Source organism: Alternaria novae-zelandiae (assembly GCF_023758075.1).
Source record: "Alternaria novae-zelandiae strain BMP 2774 chromosome Unknown scaffold_16, whole genome shotgun sequence".
In the NCBI taxonomy this organism is placed as follows: domain Eukaryota; kingdom Fungi; phylum Ascomycota; class Dothideomycetes; order Pleosporales; family Pleosporaceae; genus Alternaria; species Alternaria novae-zelandiae.
This window is the reverse complement of record NW_026056976.1, coordinates 715735-737501: the sequence shown is the minus strand read 5'-3', so window position 1 is coordinate 737501 and position 21767 is coordinate 715735. Positions and strand designations below refer to the sequence as shown.

The 21767-nt window shown below is 54.0% G+C and overlaps 7 protein-coding genes and 1 non-coding gene across 8 annotated transcripts; 6 read left to right on the top strand and 2 right to left on the bottom strand.

The window, feature by feature from the left end:
* Positions 1-119: 119 nt before the first annotated feature.
* Positions 120-3749, top strand: J4E88_007735 (NRPS; the record flags this gene model as incomplete). The annotated part of the gene is made up of 1 exon (XM_049401350.1): positions 120-3749. One exon carries the CDS (start codon positions 120-122, stop codon positions 3747-3749), a length of 3630 nt encoding a protein of 1209 aa, XP_049253034.1.
* A 2997-nt stretch (positions 3750-6746) lies between these two features.
* On the bottom strand, positions 6747-9274 carry J4E88_007734 (uncharacterized protein; the record flags this gene model as incomplete). Its single annotated transcript, XM_049401349.1, has 5 exons — positions 6747-7506; positions 7556-8660; positions 8714-8947; positions 8998-9100; positions 9155-9274. 5 exons carry the CDS (start codon positions 9272-9274, stop codon positions 6747-6749), a joined length of 2322 nt encoding a protein of 773 aa, XP_049253033.1.
* A 628-nt stretch (positions 9275-9902) lies between these two features.
* J4E88_007733 (uncharacterized protein) lies at positions 9903-10328 on the top strand (the record flags this gene model as incomplete). Its single annotated transcript, XM_049401348.1, has 1 exon — positions 9903-10328. The coding sequence occupies one exon, from the start codon at positions 9903-9905 to the stop codon at positions 10326-10328; it is 426 nt and encodes a 141-aa protein (XP_049253032.1).
* A 591-nt stretch (positions 10329-10919) lies between these two features.
* Positions 10920-11726, top strand: J4E88_007732 (uncharacterized protein; the record flags this gene model as incomplete). Its single annotated transcript, XM_049401347.1, has 4 exons — positions 10920-10925; positions 10963-11172; positions 11228-11546; positions 11593-11726. 4 exons carry the CDS (start codon positions 10920-10922, stop codon positions 11724-11726), a joined length of 669 nt encoding a protein of 222 aa, XP_049253031.1.
* Positions 11727-12183: 457 nt separating this feature from the next.
* On the top strand, positions 12184-12273 carry J4E88_007731. Its single transcript has one exon. It is a non-coding gene; the product is annotated as a tRNA-Cys (tRNA).
* A 1186-nt stretch (positions 12274-13459) lies between these two features.
* J4E88_007730 (uncharacterized protein) lies at positions 13460-14547 on the bottom strand (the record flags this gene model as incomplete). Its single annotated transcript, XM_049401346.1, has 2 exons — positions 13460-14514; positions 14541-14547. The coding sequence occupies 2 exons, from the start codon at positions 14545-14547 to the stop codon at positions 13460-13462; spliced, it is 1062 nt and encodes a 353-aa protein (XP_049253030.1).
* A 689-nt stretch (positions 14548-15236) lies between these two features.
* On the top strand, positions 15237-19029 carry J4E88_007729 (uncharacterized protein; the record flags this gene model as incomplete). The annotated part of the gene is made up of 6 exons (XM_049401345.1): positions 15237-15301; positions 15348-15457; positions 15513-15865; positions 16050-16329; positions 16383-17514; positions 17568-19029. The coding sequence occupies 6 exons, from the start codon at positions 15237-15239 to the stop codon at positions 19027-19029; spliced, it is 3402 nt and encodes a 1133-aa protein (XP_049253029.1).
* Positions 19030-20645: 1616 nt separating this feature from the next.
* J4E88_007728 (uncharacterized protein) lies at positions 20646-21356 on the top strand (the record flags this gene model as incomplete). Its single annotated transcript, XM_049401344.1, has 1 exon — positions 20646-21356. The coding sequence occupies one exon, from the start codon at positions 20646-20648 to the stop codon at positions 21354-21356; it is 711 nt and encodes a 236-aa protein (XP_049253028.1).
* Between the last annotated feature and the right edge of the window lie 411 nt (positions 21357-21767).

The following is a 21767-nucleotide window of genomic DNA, read 5'->3' as shown; positions in this document are numbered from 1 at the left end:
AACATTCAACCTACTCCGAGAGTCTGGTGACATATGGTGCGGGGCATGGTGTACCGGACACATGCAGCTAGTACGCTACAAGAAAGTCTCAAAAGGTAGCTTATGGCCCACTACGTCTCATGGTCACGCCGACGTCCAATCCACCATTGTTATCCATCCTCCGGCCTTCAGAAATGAGCACAGCCATAATCTCCGAAACGAGCAACATGTCCCCGAAAGGCAGAACGAAGATCACCCGAGAAGAAGAAGATCAGATATGGTCTTGGAACGCTTCACTTCCGCCAACTCCTCACTTGACTATCACCCAAGTCTTCACCAAGCAAGTCAGCTGCTCCCCTGACGCGCCTGCGGTGGACGCACCAGACGGTACACTCACATACACGCAATTGGAAGACTACTCTACGCGTTTAGCCCAACATCTTCATACTATACTCGATGAAGCCACTGCCGGTGAAATCATCCCGATCTGTTTCGACAAATCCATCTGGCTAGTTGTCTGTATGATGGCTGTGTCGAAGGCGGGGATGGCGTACACGACGCTGGACCCTGGCAACCCAACGGAGCGGTTACATGCGTGCCTGGCCACTATAAGTCCTCGAGTAATGCTTGCCGAAGAAAAGTTCAACGAGAGGTTTCCGCGCGAAGTTGTCAGCAAGGTGGTCATCAATGTGCCAGAACTTTGCAGCAGCGATTCCGAGAGTGGGATGATCGGAGTGATAGACCTGCCAGTCGGCCTTCCGAATGATCTCGCTTATGTGTGTTTCACATCAGGATCGACGGGACTACCTAAAGTGGTTCAACATACGCAAAGCAGTGCGGTCTCTAATGTTATCCATGGTCATGGTTACGCAGCTAGTAGCCGCGTTCTCAACTTCGCCTCCCAGGCTTTTGCTGCGAGCATTGTCACGACTTTGAAGACGCTTTGTAACGGGGGTCTATTGATCCTACCACCAGAGCGAGAGCGCATGGGCGGTATAGCGAACTTCATCACCAGGAAGAAAATCACTCGGACCTTCCTTACACCAACGCTGCTGAACCTGCTGAAGCCAGAGGAAGTGGATTGCTTGCAGTTTTTGACCGTAGGGGGTGAGCCCGTAACTCAGCGACTCATCGATATTTGGGCGCCGCGGGTGTCGCTTGTGGAGGCGATTGGCATGACGGAGGGCGTGGGTATTGCGAACGCCATCGATGTCAGCGGGAAGAAATGTAAAGCTCGCCAGTTTATGACGGGTTGCGCATGGATCGTTGACCAAGACGATGCGAATACACTAGCGCCGATCGGGGAAACGGGGGAACTTCTTTTTGAGGGACCAGCGCTATTCCAGGGATACCGCAACGATCCGGAAGCTAATACGAAGGCATTTATCGACGGGCCACCTGCATGGGCGAAAGTGAGGGGGGAGATGAGACCCAGAGTGATGTTTCGAACGGGAGATTTGGCAAAGTATATCGAAGATGGCGTTGTGCAGATTGTGGGAAGGAAAGATACGCGTGTCAAGTTACATGGGCAACGCTTTGAGTTGGGAGAGGTGGAGAAGTTGTTGTTGGACAGCCTCCCATCGGGTGTGACGGTCGCAGCGGAGATAGTCGAACCGACAACCGGAACTGGGCCAATGCTCGTCGCTTTCATACACGGGCTTGCAACAGACTTCTCTCACGAAGTCAGGCAGTTGAGAGAGAGATTGGCGGACAGTCTTCCGGATCACATGATACCGCGCGGATTTGTGGAACTCAAAGAACGGCCGTTAAACCCGTCTGGCAAACTCGATCGAAAGCTACTGCGGAGTCAGGCTGCCAGGATGTCGTTGGTTGATCTGGTGAAGCATGTTGGCGCTCTAAGCAAGTCTGCGCCAGTGACATTGCAGGAGCGAACGATGCAACGTCTATGGGCCTCAGTGCTCGGCCTTCCTGTAGAGTACATCGGTTTGCAGGACGATTTCTTCCATCTTGGAGGAGATTCCTTGCACTGTATCAAGCTCATCGCACAAGCACGGAAAGAGCAGGTCATTCTGTCAATCGAAGATATCCTGGTGAATCGAACTCTCCAGGCTATGAGTACATCGGCAAGGTTCGAGGTATGCGCTCAGTCGACTACGCTAGGCGGTGAATATACAGCGCACACGATAGAGACAGTCGCACCGGAGATCTCACAAGATGATGTCGACGCTGTTGCTCTGGCGACGGACTGGCAGGCCTGGTGTGTCGGGCAGGGTCTGCTCAAGTCACATGGCTGGCATGACTACATGATCTTCAAGTTCCCCAAAACACTGGATGTTGGAAGGTTGCAACGCGCTTGTCAACAGCTCATAAATCGACACGCCCTCCTACGGACGGTGTTCGTAGTGAAAGCAAGACAAACTTTCCAGGTCGTTCTCAAGGCCAAGGCTTTCCCCTTCCGGTTCACTGTGGAGCAGTCTAGTGACAGTCAGAATATGGACGGGCTTGTTAAGGAGATCATTCAGCAGGATATGAAACGACACCGTCAACTCGGCGATACTTTGGTAGCTTTTACCCTTGTACATGATGCCACGACTAGCACAGCGCAACTGGTCCTTCGAATCTCCCACGCCCAGTACGACGCGCTCAGTCTCGACACATTGTGGCGCTCGCTCGAGGCTTTGTATTTTGACAGACCATTGGAAGTCATTCCTTTCACCGACTTCTGCGCAGAAGCAGTCTTAGCAAGCAGGAATTCTGAGACGTTCTGGAAGACAGCTCTGGCCAATAGCTCGATGAGCGAAGTTCGTGCTCACACTCGCCCTAGCGTGGACTGCCCTATCAACGGCGCCGTCAAGATTTCCGTTCCCTTGGTAGATCTGAAGACTTCGGGTTACACGAGCGCAACCGCTGTTCTTGCCTCATGGTCGATCGTGCTGTCGAAGCTTACGGGTCAGGACTCTGTCGTATTCGGGTGCATCATTTCTGGAAGACACATGATGATGCCCAACGTATCGGATATCCTCGGCCCATGCATGAACGTCATACCTTTGCGCACGGATGTCGTTTCAACCGCAAAAGCTTCTTCGCTTCTCGATGCGACTCAAAGCAACTATCTGAAGTCGCTGCAGCATGGCCATATTGGACACCATCACATCATAGAGAAGTGCACCAATTGGCCTCGATGGACACGATTCTCGACAGTCGTGAACCATCTCAGCTTCGGGTCGATCGAGCAGCCATTTCCAGAACTTGGCGGGTGCGCATTCGATGTGTACGAACCGGAGCATGACAAAGCCGACCTATGGCTACAAACATCTGCTCGCGACAACAAGCTAGAAGTCGAACTAAGATACTCGCAACAGGCTTTCTCGGAAGATCGGGTTAAAGCGGTGTTGAGCGGCTTCGTTCAAACTTACGAACAGCTGCCTCATTTATTGGAACAGAAACTGTCAGACATCCTTGCTCAATTCGATCTGGCTGCATTCCAGCACAACCTGGTCAGCCCCCGTCAAGCTAGGAAGCAGGCATCAAGGCCTGGGACAGAAGATACAAAGATCTTGGAGGAAGTAGTTTGTTCAGCTTGGGAGTCGGTGTTGGGATCAGACTTCAGGTCGTCTCCTGGTTTCACACACCAAACTCCGTTCTACGAAATATGGGGCAACAGCATTGCTGCTGCCGCTCTTGCTTGTGAATACTCCAAGCGGGGATTTGCTACAAGTATTGAGGAACTGCTTGATTTCCCGTCTGTTGCAGAGACTATTGCTCTTCTCTCAACCCGCACAAAGGGCGATGCTGAGAAAGTCACTTAGCCTGCTGCACAACGAGCTTTTTGACATAGATAGTGCATTCATATCACAATAGACGTCGGCTTTTGATGAAACCTCGAGTATGAACCAATGTCGTGCTACAATGAGATGAAGATGTTTGCAGCCTGGAATGCGCAGCATGAGTCGTCCGGAAAAAAGGTGGCGTCCAATTTGGACTACTTACTGCACCTGCATGAATAAACTGAGGACCAGGCGGATATCGAGAGAGCTTACTGAAACAAGTCCACCTGTATTCTTGCATCAAGAGTCCATGTATAGAGCAGAGTTGATGGAACCTCGACTGCAGACCTCATGAACTTCTCCGGCCATAGGGCTCAAATGGAAAAATCGCCGCAATGCCTGCCATGAGGATGTACAACGCGGCGCAAATATATATCGGGACAGCGGTTCCCGTCTTTGCCGCCAGTCAGCGCGAACCCAGCCATTCGGAGTCATCTCAAACATGACAGGTTCAGTGAAGAGCAGACTTACATCAGCGACCGTCGCAATAACGGCACTCAAGATTCCCATAACCCTGTTCCAGGCAATCGCGATCCCGTTGCCGGTACCTCTGTGCGCACTAGGCAGCACCTCCGGCGTATAAGCGTACAGCGTGCCATAGTAGATATTTAAACAGAAGTTGATGATGCATGTGAACGCCACATTCTGAACAGCAGTCCTGACCTGCGTGTACGCGAAGAAGAAAGCCATGGTGACCAATGCTCCAATAACCATGGTATACTTACGACCAAGGCGCGTATGACACATGTAGCCCGCTAGCACAGGTCCCCAAATGCCGCTAAAGTTCACAAGGGTGTAGTTGCGCCAAGTGATGTAGGGTGATGGTTCACCGAAGGCGGCACCGCGAGAGGAGAGGTAGGCGGGGAGGAAGACATTGTAGACTAAACGAAGGTGTACAAAGTCAGCGTATGGCTCACATGCAGTTCGCACAGAGACACTTACGGGGGTAGGCGAGGCCTATCAACGTCCACGAGAGCCAGATCAACGATGTGCTAATACCTATTCGCTTCGTGGAATACAGGCCGCGGAGGTGCATATTGATCTCTCCCAAGCCCCATTTACTCTGATTTCCACGTGCAGCGATACGATCTACGGTGCCACAGTCTTGCATCTGGGTGACGGTGAGACTACACGGTCGATTGTATTTGGTGGCAATGAAGTGGAGGGTTTCGACGCACTCGGCGTCTTTACCTTCGCTGACGAGGAATTTGGGAGTCTCCTTGAGACGGATGATGGTGATGCGGAGAATAGACATTACAAAAACCAAGGATCCAGAAGCGTACCATACGTAGCGCCAACCTTGGTTGTTAGACTTTGTACAGGGGCCTGCCGTGGGATCGAGGGATGGGTCTGCGCAGCTAAAATTTGGAAGGAAGGCCCAGGCAAAAAAGCCAGCTACGAGCTGACCAATGCCTAGTCAGAGTGTTAGTACTTAGGCTTATAGATGCCATCCCTCGGAGAAGAAAACAACGGAAGATTGGGGATATATATACCCCACCAAGCTGCCATGAGCGTAAGCATCCACTGCCTATAGCTAGGCAGATACTCCAAGAACACTGCCGTATCCAACACCAAATTCCCTCCGGCGCCAAAAGCACTCAAACATACGAACAAGCCCAAGACTTCCCAATTTGGGCTTGCTCCAGCCACAATTGCAAAGATCGAGCAAATCAGCAAACTAACGTTAAACGCTGTCTTTCGGCCGATGATATCGGCCGATAAGCCCCAGAATAAGGCTCCCGTGAGCATTCCGACGTAAGCAGCGATGGTCAGGCCGTTTCGGTAGGAAGGCTTGAACTCAAGGGCGGCTTGCGCGGCGATGACGGACTGAATGAGTAGGATGAGGGAGTCAACGGCGTAGCCAAAACCATTCAGGACAAAGAGCTAAGCCTTATTAGAAATGCTCTAAGATGTCAGAGACACATCAAGTACCTTCCATTGATACGTCGTGAAACCGATCTGGGGACTGTAATCAGTACACACCCACAAGAGTCTTCTCTCAACAAGCTTACCTCATCGATCGCATTGTTAACCAGATGCATTTTGACATTTAGCACAGGATCAGTGTGCTCGAGTTGTAAGATGTCGTCTTTACCCAAGCTACTCGTTTCACCGCAGGCGTGCTGGTGTTCAACATCGTGCTCGTGCTCTTGCACTTTCCCGTCGTGAACTTTGCTCTGATCGTCCATCTTACTATACCACACCTCAATCTCCGAATGCACTGTACAAAGTTTCCAACTCTTTGCAAATGTGAGAGGTGCACGCGACGACTGGGAAGAAAGAGAAAGGCCAAATAGAGGGGCACCGAGTGTAAGGTAGATCCATGTATCTTGCTGGCACTTGCAGCGAAGGACAAGACTATTCCGATGCTGTGCCCAATGCAACGTCCGAACTCACCACGTTGTTCGCCTGGTCCGAACGGCTGCACCAATGGCAACAACCCAAGGAATGCGCTTGTCAGCTCGTAGCTACGCTTTGATTGGTCGGCATCATAATCGGCTGTTCGTGACAGGGGTATAAGCTGAGGCGATCGCTCTTGGAAATCCTTGGGTTGTGATACGGGCGATACCAACGTGGGAAGGTGCGAACGAGCACAAGAACGTTCCGTCGAATCGGCAGTCGACCATTCTCGAGTTGCGCGCAACGTCTCTGAGCACGGAGATGGCCTCAGTGGCGTAAATCTGCAATACCAACTGGGCCACCTAGGGAGATGAGTTCAGGTCTTTCCATCTGCAATGTATATGTATTTGACTTGACTATGCTCTGTATTGTGGAGTACGACTACATGCGCCTTCGCGCAGTGGGAATTTTGGTATAATCGTGATGGCGCCCCACTATTACAGCATTAGCAAGGAAAAAAAGGAATCTGTACATGATATCGCCGTAAATATAGCCCTGGTATCCTAAACGCCTTGCTGAAGACAAGATGTACACAATGATGAAATGCATCGGAAACAAGAGGATCCCATGTAATAGTTCCTACTGCCCGGGTGTTTGTGTCGGAGTACTCTCTTCGGTGCTGGCAATAGCACTGTCGCCTTCCGCGACCATCGTGACCGGTGTTGGTGTAATCCTTCGTCGCTTACTCTCTCGCGCATCTGCATCAACTTCCGGCATAGCATACAAATCTCGTTTCTTGGAAGTCGAAGATGCATCGTCGCGGTCTGACTCGCTCATTTCGCTTTCTCTTCGCCCAACATGGGCAGTGCTTGCCACCCCGCTGACCGAGCTACTTGCACTGTGCGTCGTGCCCTGGCCGTGAGCTGGGGTCAGAGGCGGTGTCCACATCGGTACAGGTCCAGAATTGGCAGCAGCAATACTAGGCACTGATGACATAGCCGGCGTTGGGGCGTTCATGTTGCTTTGGTCACCTGCACCGGGCGCAAAGGATGAAGCAGTAGCAATACTGGATACTGAATTGCTTCTTGTGGGACTTCCAGGCCTTGCGGGAACAAAAGAGCTCGGAGAGGCCGGGAAGCCTGCAGAGGGTTGCCTCTGCATTGGTGGTGCAGTAGCCGTTGTGGTGCCTGGCATGGTTCCGTTTGTTGGTGTAGGAGTCGGGGTAGAGTTGTTTGATGTGTGCCCCCCCGTGGTGTTGATGGCAGCAGGTGTCTGCTGTGGTCGGCTATGAACAGCTAAAGGACCCGTGTACTTGTCGCCGAGTTCGCCAGGAGCAAATGTGATGGATGAGCAAAAGCCATCCGACGAGGTCATCAGCAGCATGGAGCCGTCATTTGACCTATTGAATGGTAAGTGAACTGGGAGTCAAAGCGGGCCTCGGCACGTACCAGGTGATGTCTGTAAAGGTAGCAAAGTGCAAGTTGCTGACGATGCATAGGGGCTTCTGTTGCTGCGTATCGTAGATGTGGATAGCGTCTTGTGTTGCGACAGCATACATCATGCGATAAGGCAGTGTAAAGGCAGACGGAGGCCCGGGGGGCAGGCCGGATTGAGCGGATGCTTCGCCATCGGCGGGCTTGGGCGACGGCGCTGATAGGCTAGGCGAGGGAGAAGGCGCACTCGTGATGGGCGGGGGGTCCATGGATGAATGCGAGGTAGGGGGCTTGGAGGGCATGACTGGATCAGGCAGAGAAGGAATCTCATCGTCCATATTCGAAGTATCGATGGTGATGTGCCTGGTGGGTGGGGCAGACTGGCGCAGGGTATAGTAGACGGGCGAGCAACGGACGGCGACCGAGGGCTTCTTGTGGCCGGGCAGATAGGCGACGGGTGGCTTGTTAAGGCCGGCCCGGGTATATATGTAGACTGTATTCGTGATGTCGTCGGTCTGCTTGGCTTCAGCAACGGACGCATGCACGGCCTTGTATTGGCCTGCCGGCGTGAACAACAAGCTGCCGTCCGGGGCAAATGTTAGACGTCGGAAGAAGGAGGTCAGGGTCTCGTTGAAGTAGAGGGGCGCGTTGCGGAGGCCCATGGTGCCCATGGTGCCAATGCTGGGGGAGTTTGGCATGACGGCGGGCAGGGGCATGGACGGAGCGGGCGAGGCGGAGCGGCGCATGGATGGAGAGGAGCCGAAGGACGAACGACGGCTGTGCGAGGTCGGCGGCGGATGCATCGTGGGCAGGGCCAGCGACTGGGGCGTGCCGGGCATCGACGGCACGGGCGAGCCGATTGCCATGGCAGCATCAGCGGCAAAGGCGCGGCTGCCGAAGTCTGGGGGCGCCGGGCTGTTGGAAGAGACGCGGCGGGCGGGCAGGTCCATCTTGGTGACCTTGCTGTGCTGGGCCAGCGAGAAGTGGCCGTCCTTGTTCTTCAGGGTGTAGATGTGGACGGAGCGGTCCGACGACTGGGTTGCAATGTACTCGTTCATGGGGTCCCAGGCAACGCCCTGGACGTAGTGGTTGTGCTCGGCAATCTGCCGCACGATGCTTCCTAGACACGATTGAGCAGCTATCGGGGACGTGGTGGCTGGGCACGGGGCGTACCAGTGTGAGCGTTGTAGATGCGGGCAATGTTGTCCATGCTGCCTGTGATGAAGAAGACGCCGTCAGGGGACCAGGCCAGGTCGTAGATCTCGGAGCCTATGGACCTGCACATGGCCTTGACTCGCCACGTCTCCTTGTCTTCGAGGCCCTCGTCCAAGTTGTGCGCCGCTTGCTTCTCGGCGGGGACCCAGAGCAGCACGTTGCCGTCGTCGCCGGCGCTCGCGAGCATCTCGCCTAGGGCACGTCAGTTGCTGCTCTCTCTTGCACGTGGGCCGGAGGCGTACCCCGTGGACACCATCGCACCACGTTGACGGCCTGCGTGTGCTTGGCCAGAGTCGACAGGTAGGTGACGGTGCGCTCCTCGCCGTGCGCCTCGACGCTCCAGAGCTGTTGTACAGGTCAGCGCAAGTCCATGCTGCTCGCGGGGAGGGGCTGCCGCACCCGCACGTTGTTGTCGCCGCCCGCTGTCGCCAGGCGTCCCTTGCCGTGGGGCTCAAAGTGCGCCGAGTAGATGGGCGCGTTCTCGTTGTGCCAGGACACCAGGAGCGGAGCAGCCTTCATCGTCGCTGGGGCCGCTGCTCATTCCGCACACAGGCGCAGGCGTAGGGCGTCCGTGGGTGCTGGCTGCACGTGACGGGTCGTGATGTTGGCGGGAGGAGGGCAGGGCATGCGGGTGAGGCTCTGGGCTGGCGGTGCGGAGGGCAGATGGATGGTTTGCCTGTGTCTCTGGGTGCCCAGGTGGTTGGAGCGCGGACGTTCCGCGTCTGCTCCTAGCCGCATCGGGAAAGCTCTTTGGTTTTGGTTTCACTGTAGCCACCAGCGCCCGTCCAGCCTCCCACACGCCGGCCCTCATGTAGATCCTGCAAACACAGGCAACCCGCCTGCATCTACTATAGCAGACGACGCTGCCGCCCGCCTCGAAACTAAGCTGCTGCTGCTAGATGCTATGTATCCCTACTAGACGCACTATCATCCTAAGTTACGGGAATTAAGCTTCTCCGAAGATGATCGTGCCTCGCTCCTTCTTCGCTTGCCTAAGTCGTATCCGGTATTAGGGTCGCCCGACATCATCTCTGCGACTAACGCAGCCAAGCACAACCTGCGGACGCGCATTAGAGATGCTGTTACAGGGCTTAGGCTGGCCTAAGGCGAAGAGGCCCTCGATGCCATCCTCGCTGCCTTTCGGCACATGCTCGATTCTGCTCCTGCTGAATCACACAGCGGCTCGACCGCAGGGGCCGACCAGAGTCTAGACACCTCCAAGACAGTCATTGTATGGCTGCACCACCTTCTCAATACCAACAAACGCAAACTTGCACTCTCACCTCCGTCTTCAGTGCCACCCGTGTCTGGGCTCACCAAGCCTGGATATCCTGGCTTGCTTGTCTACTCCGGCCCCTCCGTAGCTGTCACAGAGCATGTCAACACGCTAAAAGCACAGAACTGGCAAGCGTTCCAGGTACGGTATGAAGAAGCAGAGCTCTGGCACTTTGCACATGGTGCCGGCGTCAGAGAGATGGAGACCATGAGCCATGTCGTCAAGGGCGTCGAAACAGAAGGAGCCATTGGGGCAACGCAGAAAGAGGAGCTTCTCAAAGCTATCGGTATCAAATAAACATCCCACCAGTTCTCTGCTACACTTCTTCCAAAGGCGCCCTCTTGTTTTTTGACGTGACCCCTGGCTCAAGTAATCGTTAGGACCTCCGCTTATGGATGTCCATCTGGACTTTCGTGGTGACGTGATGTACCTTGGATGTACGAAGGAGCAACATGTCATTCGAGGTTGGCCCGAGCGCGCCAGTTCGCATCCCAAATCATCGAAAGTCTGCCGCAGCACCATTTCGCAACACCACGGCGTCATACAGTCTCCAATATCAACACCCCAATGGCTGCACCAATGAAATGCATGGCCACGGCTGTGAGGAGTATTTCAGGTCCACGAGCGGCGCGCGTTCCGCATCGAACATTCGCCTTTAGCACATCGAGTCCGGTCGCATCGTCGCGGAAACCATCAGCGGGCAACGCAACGTGTCGGAGGGAATTACAGACAACGCGCATTGGACCAAGGAACGCTGCAAGTAGCTGCCAAGGACACACAAGGGGTTTTTCGCAATCGACACCACGGAGCAAGCTCAAGACAATAGATCAGATCCGGGCCAGGAACAAGGGCGGGGTACGTTTCGATATCCAAGGAGCTATGTACCAGATGGGAGTACTTAGACGCCCGATCAAAGGCTAACGCTTCATAGCCATTCAATCTCACAGCAGCCATCCTCTTCGTCGCAGCAGGTGGAGGATTATGGGCCTACTTCACATACGAGAAAGAGCGCATGGCAAGAAAGCGAATCGCCGAGCAAACAAAGGGTATCGGAAAGCCTAAAGTAGGCGGTCCATTCCAGCTCCAAGACCACAACGGCCAGCCATTCAGCAACGAGGATATGCTAGGCAAATACTCTCTCGTACGACATCGCCCTCGCCCTAGTGTGAGCATTTACACTAACAACAGTGTCGTAGGTCTACTTTGGTTTCACTCACTGTCCCGACATCTGCCCCGACGAGCTCGACAAAATGGCTCTCATGTACGACAAAGTCGTCGCCGAATGCGGAAACGTCATCCTCCCCGTCATGATCACATGCGATCCTGCACGCGACAACCCCAAGGTGCTCAAGGAATACCTGGCAGAGTTCCATCCTGACTTCATCGGCTTGACAGGCACCCACGAGGAGATCAAGGATACATGTAAAGCGTATCGCGTGTACTTCAGCACCCCCAAGGACGTCAAGCCTGGCCAAGACTACCTGGTTGATCACAGTATCTACTTCTATTTGATGGGTATGTTGTCTTGCTGTCATCAGGTTGCACGTACATAGGCTAACAGATCTACCAGACCCAGAAGGCGATTTTGTCGAAGCCATCGGGCGCAACTTCACGGCGGAACAGGCTGCGAAGGTCATCTCAGACCACATCAAGGATTGGGAAAAGCCGTTGAAGAAAGAGACGAGATGGGAGTAGACGAATGCGCACTGAAGGTTGGAGATGCGAGTGGCTCGTGTGAATTGCATGCTATAGAACGTGGCAAGGACGTGCGAGTCACACCAGGTGCAGGGAGTGATGTATATATACTTTTGTAAGAATACGGTGAGTGGGGCTTATACTATGGCATGTGTGCAGGTGTGTATATTACTTGTCTGAATACCCATATTACAAGGACAAAGCATTTCGCTGTAGATGCAACACGTTCGTGAATGAGCTGTTGCTATGCATCCTTTGCGGCAGAGTTGGCACGGCGAATGCTTGGTACTGCTCTTCCGGAGCCAAAGTGCAAGGCAGGTGGCGCCCTAGCAGATGCATCGATGGGGACACCACGTGGGTGGGTAAGGTGTGGGGCCGTAGATCATCCAGTGTCCGGACGGTTTTAATTGTAGGTTATATTTTATCTATTTGCTAAAAAATCTACATGTCCTTTGACGGGCCGGTAACTCAGTGGTAGAGTGTAGGACTGCAGTTAACCCAAAAAACCGCCTTCCCGAAGTCACCGGTTCGACTCCGGTTCGGCCCTAGGTTCTTTTTACCCGGGGGCTTTTCTTTTTGGTACAGGCTGTATCTCTCTTTCTAATTAAGGCTCGAAAAGCTATTTATCTTTTTCTTGACATGCATTTCTTCGCAAGCGTACAATCGCCTTCTTTCTTAAGTTTCCTCTAACATAAGCACTTGCTGTATTCTCTACTTAAATGTTACAGAGACAGCTTTATGTCGTTCTGCACAGCGTGTCGCATACATAAGGTTTAGTATAAAAGTGTATAGACCTGTACTCTAGAAAGAGAATAAACTGTCTGTCTACAAATGTTCTTTTAGACACCTACAGAGCAGTTACATTAGTTACACAAATTACATACTCTAACGCAGAGATCTATACTAGATTATTCGGCCTCTCGCTTAAATGCATATTCTACAATTTATGCGGCAATGCGATATAACGTGTGTCCTTGCTTTGTACTTAGGAGAAGAGTAGTCGTCATAGCATTGCAATGTAGCCGTATCCTCTGCCAGCATTTCAGTGCACAACAAGCTATTCCAACGCGTATCAAACTGACAGACTAGGGATTTAGTCCGTGTTTGACGCGGATTAGAGCCCTGTCTTGGTTTGGGCAATTCATCGTTATAGTACCTTGGTATACTGTAAAATCTTAACTTTGTGCACCTATTCTTTGGTATCAGTGCGATAGCTTTGATAATAGACTAAATGCTGGAAGGAAGCTGCAGTAACAGCGTTGGGATGTGCGTTCAGATTGGTTCCATTCTTTTTCCCCGGACAAGTACATTGAAGAAAACCCATGAGTCAACCAGCACAACGAACGGCAAGGGTGGGGCCTAGGCGCCCAAGAAAGTGATGAGAACTCTTATGCTGCGTCTCTGTAGATCAGTCAATCTTGTTCGCAGTTGATGGCTGCTTATTACCTAGGTAGTGTTCCGGTGCACAACGTCTTGTAAGACTACGATTAAAGAAACGACCTTGGGATGCAGCATAGCAGTTGCCCTGTTTTGGCATCTGATTGGATACGCGTATTGAACACAAATGATATCCTCAAGGTGTGCTTTCGTTCAGAACCACTACAGCCTTCGCAAAAGCGAGGCTATCCCCCTCAGTGAATACAGATAGCAGGAAACTGAAATGGCTTTACTAATTGCAAGGTTACGTCAGACAAAGAATCGTATGTCTTGGCTGGGTTCCACCACCTCCAGTCTCATGAATGTATCCTGTTCTTGATCGCTTCTACAATACTCTTCAGACCACTCAGTCTGGCCTCTCTCGTCTCCCCAAGGTATAAGCTTGCAACAGGCCATGCATGAATACCTCCCGGCTCTTCCCAGCTGTCTACCTCTTTTCCGGTCTTTTCCAATAAGCTGATCAGGCGCCTTGTCTCCGGCCCAAGCACTTCTTCACTACCATATAGGAAATACCATCCTTGTTCAGGACTAGCCTCTCTCCACTTATTCAAATCTCTGCACGTTCCGGGTGAAACGAATGGATCATCTGCTGACACCTTGCTGCCGATGTATTGACGGCCGTATAGCTCCAACGATGAACTGTTGAGATAGTCGGATTCGGTGTTTCGATTTTCGCGCGATAGAATCGTGACCCACGGGCTGATCATGATGGCAAGGCCAGGTTTCTGATGTCGCAAGTCCGTGTGGTCAGACATGTATAGCAGAAAGCTCAAGATGAGGGTTGCGCCCGCAGAGTCTCCACCCACGACGACACGAACTGAAGATTGAGCTAGCGATAGAACGTATTCGTAGCCTGCGACCGTCTCGTGGAGTTGGGTAGGGTATGTAGCGTCTGGGACGAGCGTGTATTCCAAAGCGAATAGAGCCGGATTGCTGTACCCAGCGTTCTTGAGCATTGCAACCCAAGCGAGTAGAAACTCCATATAGAAGAAACTACTCCCCATGGAAAAGCCACCTCCATGAAAATAGTATACAATTACATCTGGCTGCTCTTGCTGGTTGTGCACTATCCATACACCTCTAAAGTTTGGCCTTTTAATCTCAGTCCACCTGATAGGACTGGTGACGATGCCGTGTCTCAGCATACGAAACCTCAAGAAAGGGAGTGACACGGCTTTGGAAAAAAAGACACGCCCCAGAAAGGCGGGCATGTTGGCGAATGCATAGCGAACGAAACGGATGACCAAGTCCTGGAAAGGCGTTGCCTTCTGCACGAAAGGGGCACGATGTTGATGTGATACGAAGAAGCGTTCACGAATGAACTGGTACGGTATGGCGACGGCTTTGGGAGCTGTGAGTATTAGTATGCCCACGTACATGACATGTTGTAGCTTACCCAGAGATGGCAGGGCTGGTATCAGCCATGTCAAGAGTGGCAGGAGCCCAATCTGGACTAACAATTGAGGAGCGAGAAAGACGAGGAAAGCTATGCAGTCCAGATAAGAAATTTGACTCAGTATCATCTTTACAGAGTAGAGGATGGACAAAGTATCTCAGCCACGAGCACGCCTAGCGACACCGTTCAGGACTGGAATAGCGATGACGCTGACAAGGGTCCGGCTAAGCCACAATCGCCTAGCGCCACATCTAACGGTTCCGCATTGATCATGCTTTCCCTGAGCTTCGGCCGGGCAACCTGCGAACCTCTGGAAAGACGTGAAGCCGGAGTCACATCAGGCGGAGCGACACCCAGACACTGACTTGCTCAAACGAGGCACGGAGCGGTTCGCACGTGACGGAAATTAGCGGAGCTGCGCACGGACCCGTCGGTCGGTCGCGACTTCCAGAAAACTTCCGCGACTCACTTAGCTGTCACTCCGCAAACACGTCTGTCCGCGCCTGCAAACAAGCCTGCCTGCTTGCCTGCGCCTGCATCGAGGGGCTGTCTTACTTCCATCTTTCCTTGTCTCTCATCCGCCATTTCCCATTGATGGAGTAACGTCTGGCGCAAACATCGGTTCCAACTCTTACACGGCAGCCTGACCCCAAGTCGCGAACTTGTCGGGCCTTACCATGGGCGACCCCGCAACCGATCCCAAGGCGGCGCCGCTCGCCGACGAGCTGAGAGAGCTTGCTGTGTACGTGCGAAATGCCTAGGCTCTGAACTCATACTAACGTAAGCAGGTCGCTCCCCACGACGGCCTTCCCGAAGAACTTCTTCTGCGCCCTATGTAACGAGCTTGCGTTCGACTCATACAAGCTGATCTGCTGTGCTAAATCCATATGCTCACCATGTGCGTACACCATATGCTGCTGCCGGAGATTCTCGCAGGCGCTAACGCGGCCCAGGTCAAGGAAACCTCCAGTTCCCGACAGCGTGTCCCTCGTGCGACCACTCCCCGCTCGAGGCCGACTCTTGCACACCGAACAAGTCTCTGCGTAACACGATGCGAGTGTGGCTACAAAAACAGAAGAAGAAGGAAGAGGCCAAGGCCGCGGCACAGGCAGCTACCCCGCCCGTCGAGGTGACACCGGCCGCGCCTGAGGTCCTGCCGGTCGGTGATGGTACAGAGCAGCCCGTAGACAGTGTTGAGGATGCGCACAAGGCAGAAGGCGGTGCTGCTGAACAAGCTGCTGGTTCTGCCGAGGCCCCAGAAGAGGCTGGACAGCGCGCCGGCTCGGCCGCGGCCCAACCAAAGGAGGTAGGTTGTGAAAGTCTTTCATTTCGCTCTTGCGCGAGCATGCGGGTACTGTACAATCAGAAGAAGAAGAAACCAAGCAGAAGAGACATCGTCGGGCCTCTAAGCATTGCAAAACATGGTTGCCACACGTGCCAATGACCGGAGATGCTTTCCACTGCACTCGCGCTCTTGCTGACCAAATCAGGAAAATGCTTCTCCTGAGATGGAGACTGAGCGGCGCGGTAGCACCGCCTCCCAGAGCGTGACCAAGAACACGGGACCTTCAGCGGCCAACAGCTCGACCGACGAGCAAAAACCCTCCAACGGAACTAATGGCATGATTGGCAACAACCCGCCGATGAGCGGCGTGCAAAGCCAGATGGGCTTCGGCTTCCCCAATCAGGGCGGCTTCAGCAATGGCTTGGCTTGGAACGGGATGCCTAATATCATGGCCAACGGCGGCTGGAACGGCATGAATCCTATGGGTATGTCTTTGGAATAACCTTGCCTTCCTTGCAGGCGACTAATGCCTTGCTAGATTTCAACAACATGAACGGAATGTACGGCAACTTTGGAGGGAACATGGGCTTGGGCATGAACGACATGTCTGCCATGAACATGATGCAGTACGGTGGTGGCTATGGCAATGGATGGAATGGTATGGGCAGTGGCTATGGAAACTTCAGCGGGCCCAATCAGCTGGGTGGCTTTAATCAATCTGGAGCATATCCCGAGATGATGAACCAGTTTCCCAAGAATAATTTCCCAAACCAGAACCACAATCGTTTCCATGCCAATCAAGGAGGAGCACATCCTCAGCGAAACAACAAGAATGGCAGCCAGGGTGGCTTTGGTCCGGGTTGCCAGAATGCGCCTGGTCGTCCGGGCAGCCGTGGCGGTCCTTTGCAAAACGTACGTTCAACCCACCAACGAAAGCTACCGAACCCCTACACGGGAATCGGCCAAACTTGGAAACCAAAAACTGACCCGATTCGTTCTACACAGCGTGACGACCAGTCGCCTGACGGAAATGCCAACCCTGCTCCTGAGGTGAAGGCCGAGGGCGAGCAGTCGAAGGCGTCCGCAGATCCAACTGAAGAAGGTAAGGACATCGTCGACGATATCCCAGTATCGCTCGAACCACAGACTTCAGCAGATGGGGTTGGTGCTGGCAATGCTAGCGAAGCTGCTGGCGACGACACTAACCAGGCAGGGGGTGGTCCACAATGCGAGACTCAAGACGGCGGTCTGAAGCCTATACAAACTGTAGACTCTGGCGATGCAGACATGCGAGAGTACGACCAGTCTATGATGGGCCCTGGTGTGCCATACCCTCAAGGAATGATGAATCAGTTCCCGGATCAGCACATGAATGCAGCCTTCGACCCCAGTATGAACATTATGGGATACAATGGCAACTATGGTCCACGTGGCGGCTTCAATAACGGGGCTTATGGTGCGGCGACAGTTCTGACAGGTCAGCCAACGGAACCGATTGGTGTCGGTGTTGCAGGCGCGCCAACTGGACCACGCGCGATGAGAGAAGGTCGACCCAACACTGGTTTCTCGAGTCGTGCCCATGGTGGGCGATATGCAGCTCCGCCACCGCCCAAAAGCGTCGCGTCTGCTCAAGATGCGACAACTGCTAGCCCACAGCGTAGAGTTCGATCGTAAGTAGATTTGATGGAGAATGAAGTACAAGCAGTGGCTGACAATGACGCAGGCGGTCACCTCTCCGAGATGAGAGTATGCGGGTCAAGGAACGCTCACCCACGCCTTCTCGACCACAATCACGAACGAAGGGTGATGACAGAAGTGAGCAACGTGACCGATCGCGTTCTGCAGACCGTCATTCTCGTCGCGATGACCGCGGTAGATCCGTTTCGCCATTGAACAACGAATACGAGGATCGCAAAGACCGCAAGCACCATCGATCGTCACGCTATGATGACCGTGACCCGGAGTATGATGATCGTTACCGCGACGAGAAGGGCAGCCGGGGTGACCGTACACGAACTGCATCGGCAGACTCCAAGTATCGTAGCAGCCGTCGTGACAAGGACAAGCACCGTTCATCGCGGTCCCACCGCGACCGGAGCAAGGAGCATCGTCGTCGCCATCGCTCCCGATCACCTCGTGAGGGAGACAAATATGAAGACGAAGATGCGTACGGCAATGGCGAAAAGGATTCTGATGCCAGTTCACGACGCAAGCACAGGAGCGGGCGCGACCGCTCACGCGACAAGGAACGTGAACGAGACCGCAAGGATCGTAAAGAGCGAGAGCGAGACCGCAACTATGATTACGACCGCGAGAAGGATCGCTCCCGCGACAAGGATAAGGACAAGGACCGTAGGCGGCGTCGCGATCGTGAAAGTGAAGACGATGAGCGTGATTATGGGGACGACAATCACCGCTCTTCACGCCGTAGTCGCAAAGATCGCGATCGCGAGCGACGCGAGTACGATGATCATGAGCGCAAAGACAAGCCATCTCAACTGGAGAGGGAAGAGGATGTCGTCGGTCAGATGATGAAGAAACGCGCTATGTCTCCGCCCTTGAACGCACCAACCGGGCCCTCGGCGAATGGCTTCAGCATCAAGGGTCGCTCAAAGAACGCGGTCATGCCTCCACCGGCCCAACCTCCTACTGGCCCACGAGCTTTCCAGCCACCCAAGGGTCCGGCTGCTGATCGAAACAAAGACCGAAGCGGCGAAGCTAGGGATCACCGTCGTAAAACCAGCGCCACTTCTACATCGACTATACCAACCGGCCCTTCATCCAAAGACAAAGAAACGTTCCAAGACCATTATGCCGCTGAGCGAGAGCGCAACGCCCGAGAGCGAGATAGTCGCGAACGCGTAGAGAAGCCACCCAGCTCCAGCAAGTCCCTTCAATCACGCATCTCTCCTTCATCCCGCCCTACGCTCTCGAGTAAGCGTAGCAGAGACGACTTTGACGACGAGGCTCCGGTACCCACAGGCCCCAAAGCTGATGCCAAGCCTCCCACAGGCCCCGCCGCGCATCGTGACAAGCGCAGGAAGTCTGGTGCGACGGGTGACGACAACATTGCCAGCCTCTTTACAGCGGGACTGCGTAAGAACGCCAAGGCTAGACGTGGTGGTGTGAGGACTGAAGGCGACGTCGAGCGCGAGATGATGGAGCGGGAGCGGGAAAGGCGGTAACATGGCTCTTTTGGCCATATGCGCACCGGTTTCCAGACGGGTCTTTTGGGCTATGACAAGGCACAATATGGCTACGAGACAGTGACATGCTCAATCTGGGGGAACTGCTGGGGGAGACCTGAGGTCCTTTCTCTACTTATCTGTATTATACCCTTTGAGACATGAGTCAGAAGATATGGACGAACATGTATGCTGTATACGCAGTAATCAGCGTAGGCTTAGGTACGATAATTAAGAACTCTTGTCCGGAGATGGATACGTTGTGGAATTGTGGTATCGTTTATTCTGTGAAATCTGGGATGTTGGGACGAAGCCGTCACAGGGTTTGAAGCTTCGACATATTTACCGCCTGTGGTTTACAAACTCCTTCTGCTCACCACCCAATCTCGATGCGACGACAGTCGCTTCCCTGATTGCCTTTGCGACGGCGCCCCTGACGCCATCTTCCTCGAGAGACATGAGCCCACCGATGGTGCAACCACCAGGCGTTGAGACTTTGTCCTTCAGCACCGCTGGATGCTCGCCGTTTAGCACGAGCCCAGTGGTTCCCCTCATGGTCTGCGCAGCCATCATCTGTGCCTCTGCTCTTGGTAGGCCCATGGCAACCGCACCATCGGCCGCCGCCTCCAGTATCAGTGCGAAAAAAGCTGGACCCGAGCCACACAGCGCGGTCGCGGCATCCATGTTCGCAGGAGGGAGGTTCGTAACGCGACCGATGGAGCTGAAGACGAACTCAACGAGCTTGTACTGCGCCTCACTGAGGGGTGGGTCCGAAGTCTGGATCACAGACATGGACTCTCCTACGAAAGACGCAGTGTTGGGCATGACCCTCACCACGCGACAAGCGTTTTCTGTCTTCGCCGGCCCATGGGGATACAGGAAAGCTTCAATCTGCTCCCGCGTCACGCCTGCCAGGATGCTGACCAGCACCTTCCCCTTCAGCGCCTCCCCAACGCCCTCCTCGCCCAGAATCGTCTTGAAGCCATGTGGCTTGCAGCTCAGCAGTACGATGTCAGCCTCCTGCACGCCCTTGAGGTTCTGGTTTGTGAGCGTCTGCAGGGGGAAGTTGTAGTGGCCGAGGGCTTTGCGGACGTTTTGTTCGGCGGGGGCCCATTGGTCGCAGGCGATGAAGTTGGAGAGGTTAGGCACGTCTTTAGAGGCAGAGGCAGAGGTGGGATCGAGCGAGGCTCTCGTCCTGGCAGAGGCGAGCGAGGCCATGACGCCGCCCATTATCGCGATGCCCATGGTTCCTGGGCTTGTTAGCGATGGCTGTGGTTGGGGGGTGGGCCAGACGACGTGCCAGAGCCGAGGACAGTCAACGTGAGAGGCTTGGCTTCTTGTGTGGTCGCCATGGTGGATGAGTGCCGTGGGCGTCTTGGTGGGCACTGTTGGGCAAACGCGAAGGACGAGGGCTGCTGCGTTTCGGGAGCGCGAGATCGGCTTCCCCACGTTCCAAGGTTGGCTTGGAGAAATCTTGAGCTATGGCCATGGCCGACGATATGCGCGCACCTCCCCAAGCTCTCCGCCTGACGCTCCACACGACCTTGCCGTCCAGACCACCAAGACTACCGCCGGGCCCATAGTAGCCAAAGACGTGCGCAAGCCCGAGCTCCACCATGGCCGACCCGTTCGAGGTCCGTCAACGCTTCACGACGCTGCTCTCCCACCTCAGCGCATCCCACACGTCGCTCCAAAAGGCCGCTCTCTACGCGTTGAAGAACCGTGAAATGGACGAAGACCTCCACTCCTGCATCCTCGAGCAACTCGAACGCACCAACATGAACACCCGCGCGAACATCATGTTCTTCATCGAATGCCTCTGCGAATACGCCGTCAGGGACAACAACTCGGGCGATGCGAGCGCAATGGGCTACGTCCGCATGTTGCAGAGAGACATACTGGCTGTTGTAGAATGCGTCGTAGGCGAAGAAGGCGCCAACATCCGCGTCGTTCGCAAAGTCCTCAAGACGCTTGAGAACCTGTCCATCCTCATGAAGGAGACTGTCCAAGAACTCGAGGCCGTACTGAAGTCGAGAGAAGTCGCGCATCCTTTCATGGCGACAGATACCTCCGACCCCAAAGACAGCTTTGTGGCTTCTGCCGGTCGGAATGGAGGGCAAAGAATGGATAAACGTCAGATTGAACAGAGGATTGAGGAGGACAGGGAGAGACACAAGAGGTTGCGGGAGAGTATCTGGGCGGTGCCAGGAGACGGCTACGAGGAGCTGGAGAAGCTATGGGATGAGGCCAGCGACATCAACGAGGACGACTACGTTACCGCGAGGGAAGATGCCGAGGAGAGGAGGAAGGTTATTGAGTTCGGATAGAATCCTGACAAAGACCGAGAGAAAATTGAGGCATGGGAAGCGGCCAGAGCTGCTGCGAACGAGGAACAGGCAAGCGAAGATGAGGGTAGCCAAAGTTCCAAGACCGTGTCAGTCGGAAATGGTTCCTGGCATGGTGGGCAGGCGGTAGCTGATCTGCATTTACGGCGTTGATTGGGAGCGACAGACATTGCCACAGCATGGCCTAGGCGTTGGGGCAGAGATACCACGGGCTTGTCTCATGACGCCCACATTGTTGTTGAATTCTGAGTAAACTGTATACTACCATGGTCATTCCAAACATATCTGTACACGCCCAAACGTAATGCTATGATACAGTATTCGTCCTTCTCTCCCAGATCCTGCTCTTCGCCGCTTATAGCATGCCCCTACTCCATGACAACTGTAGCACCC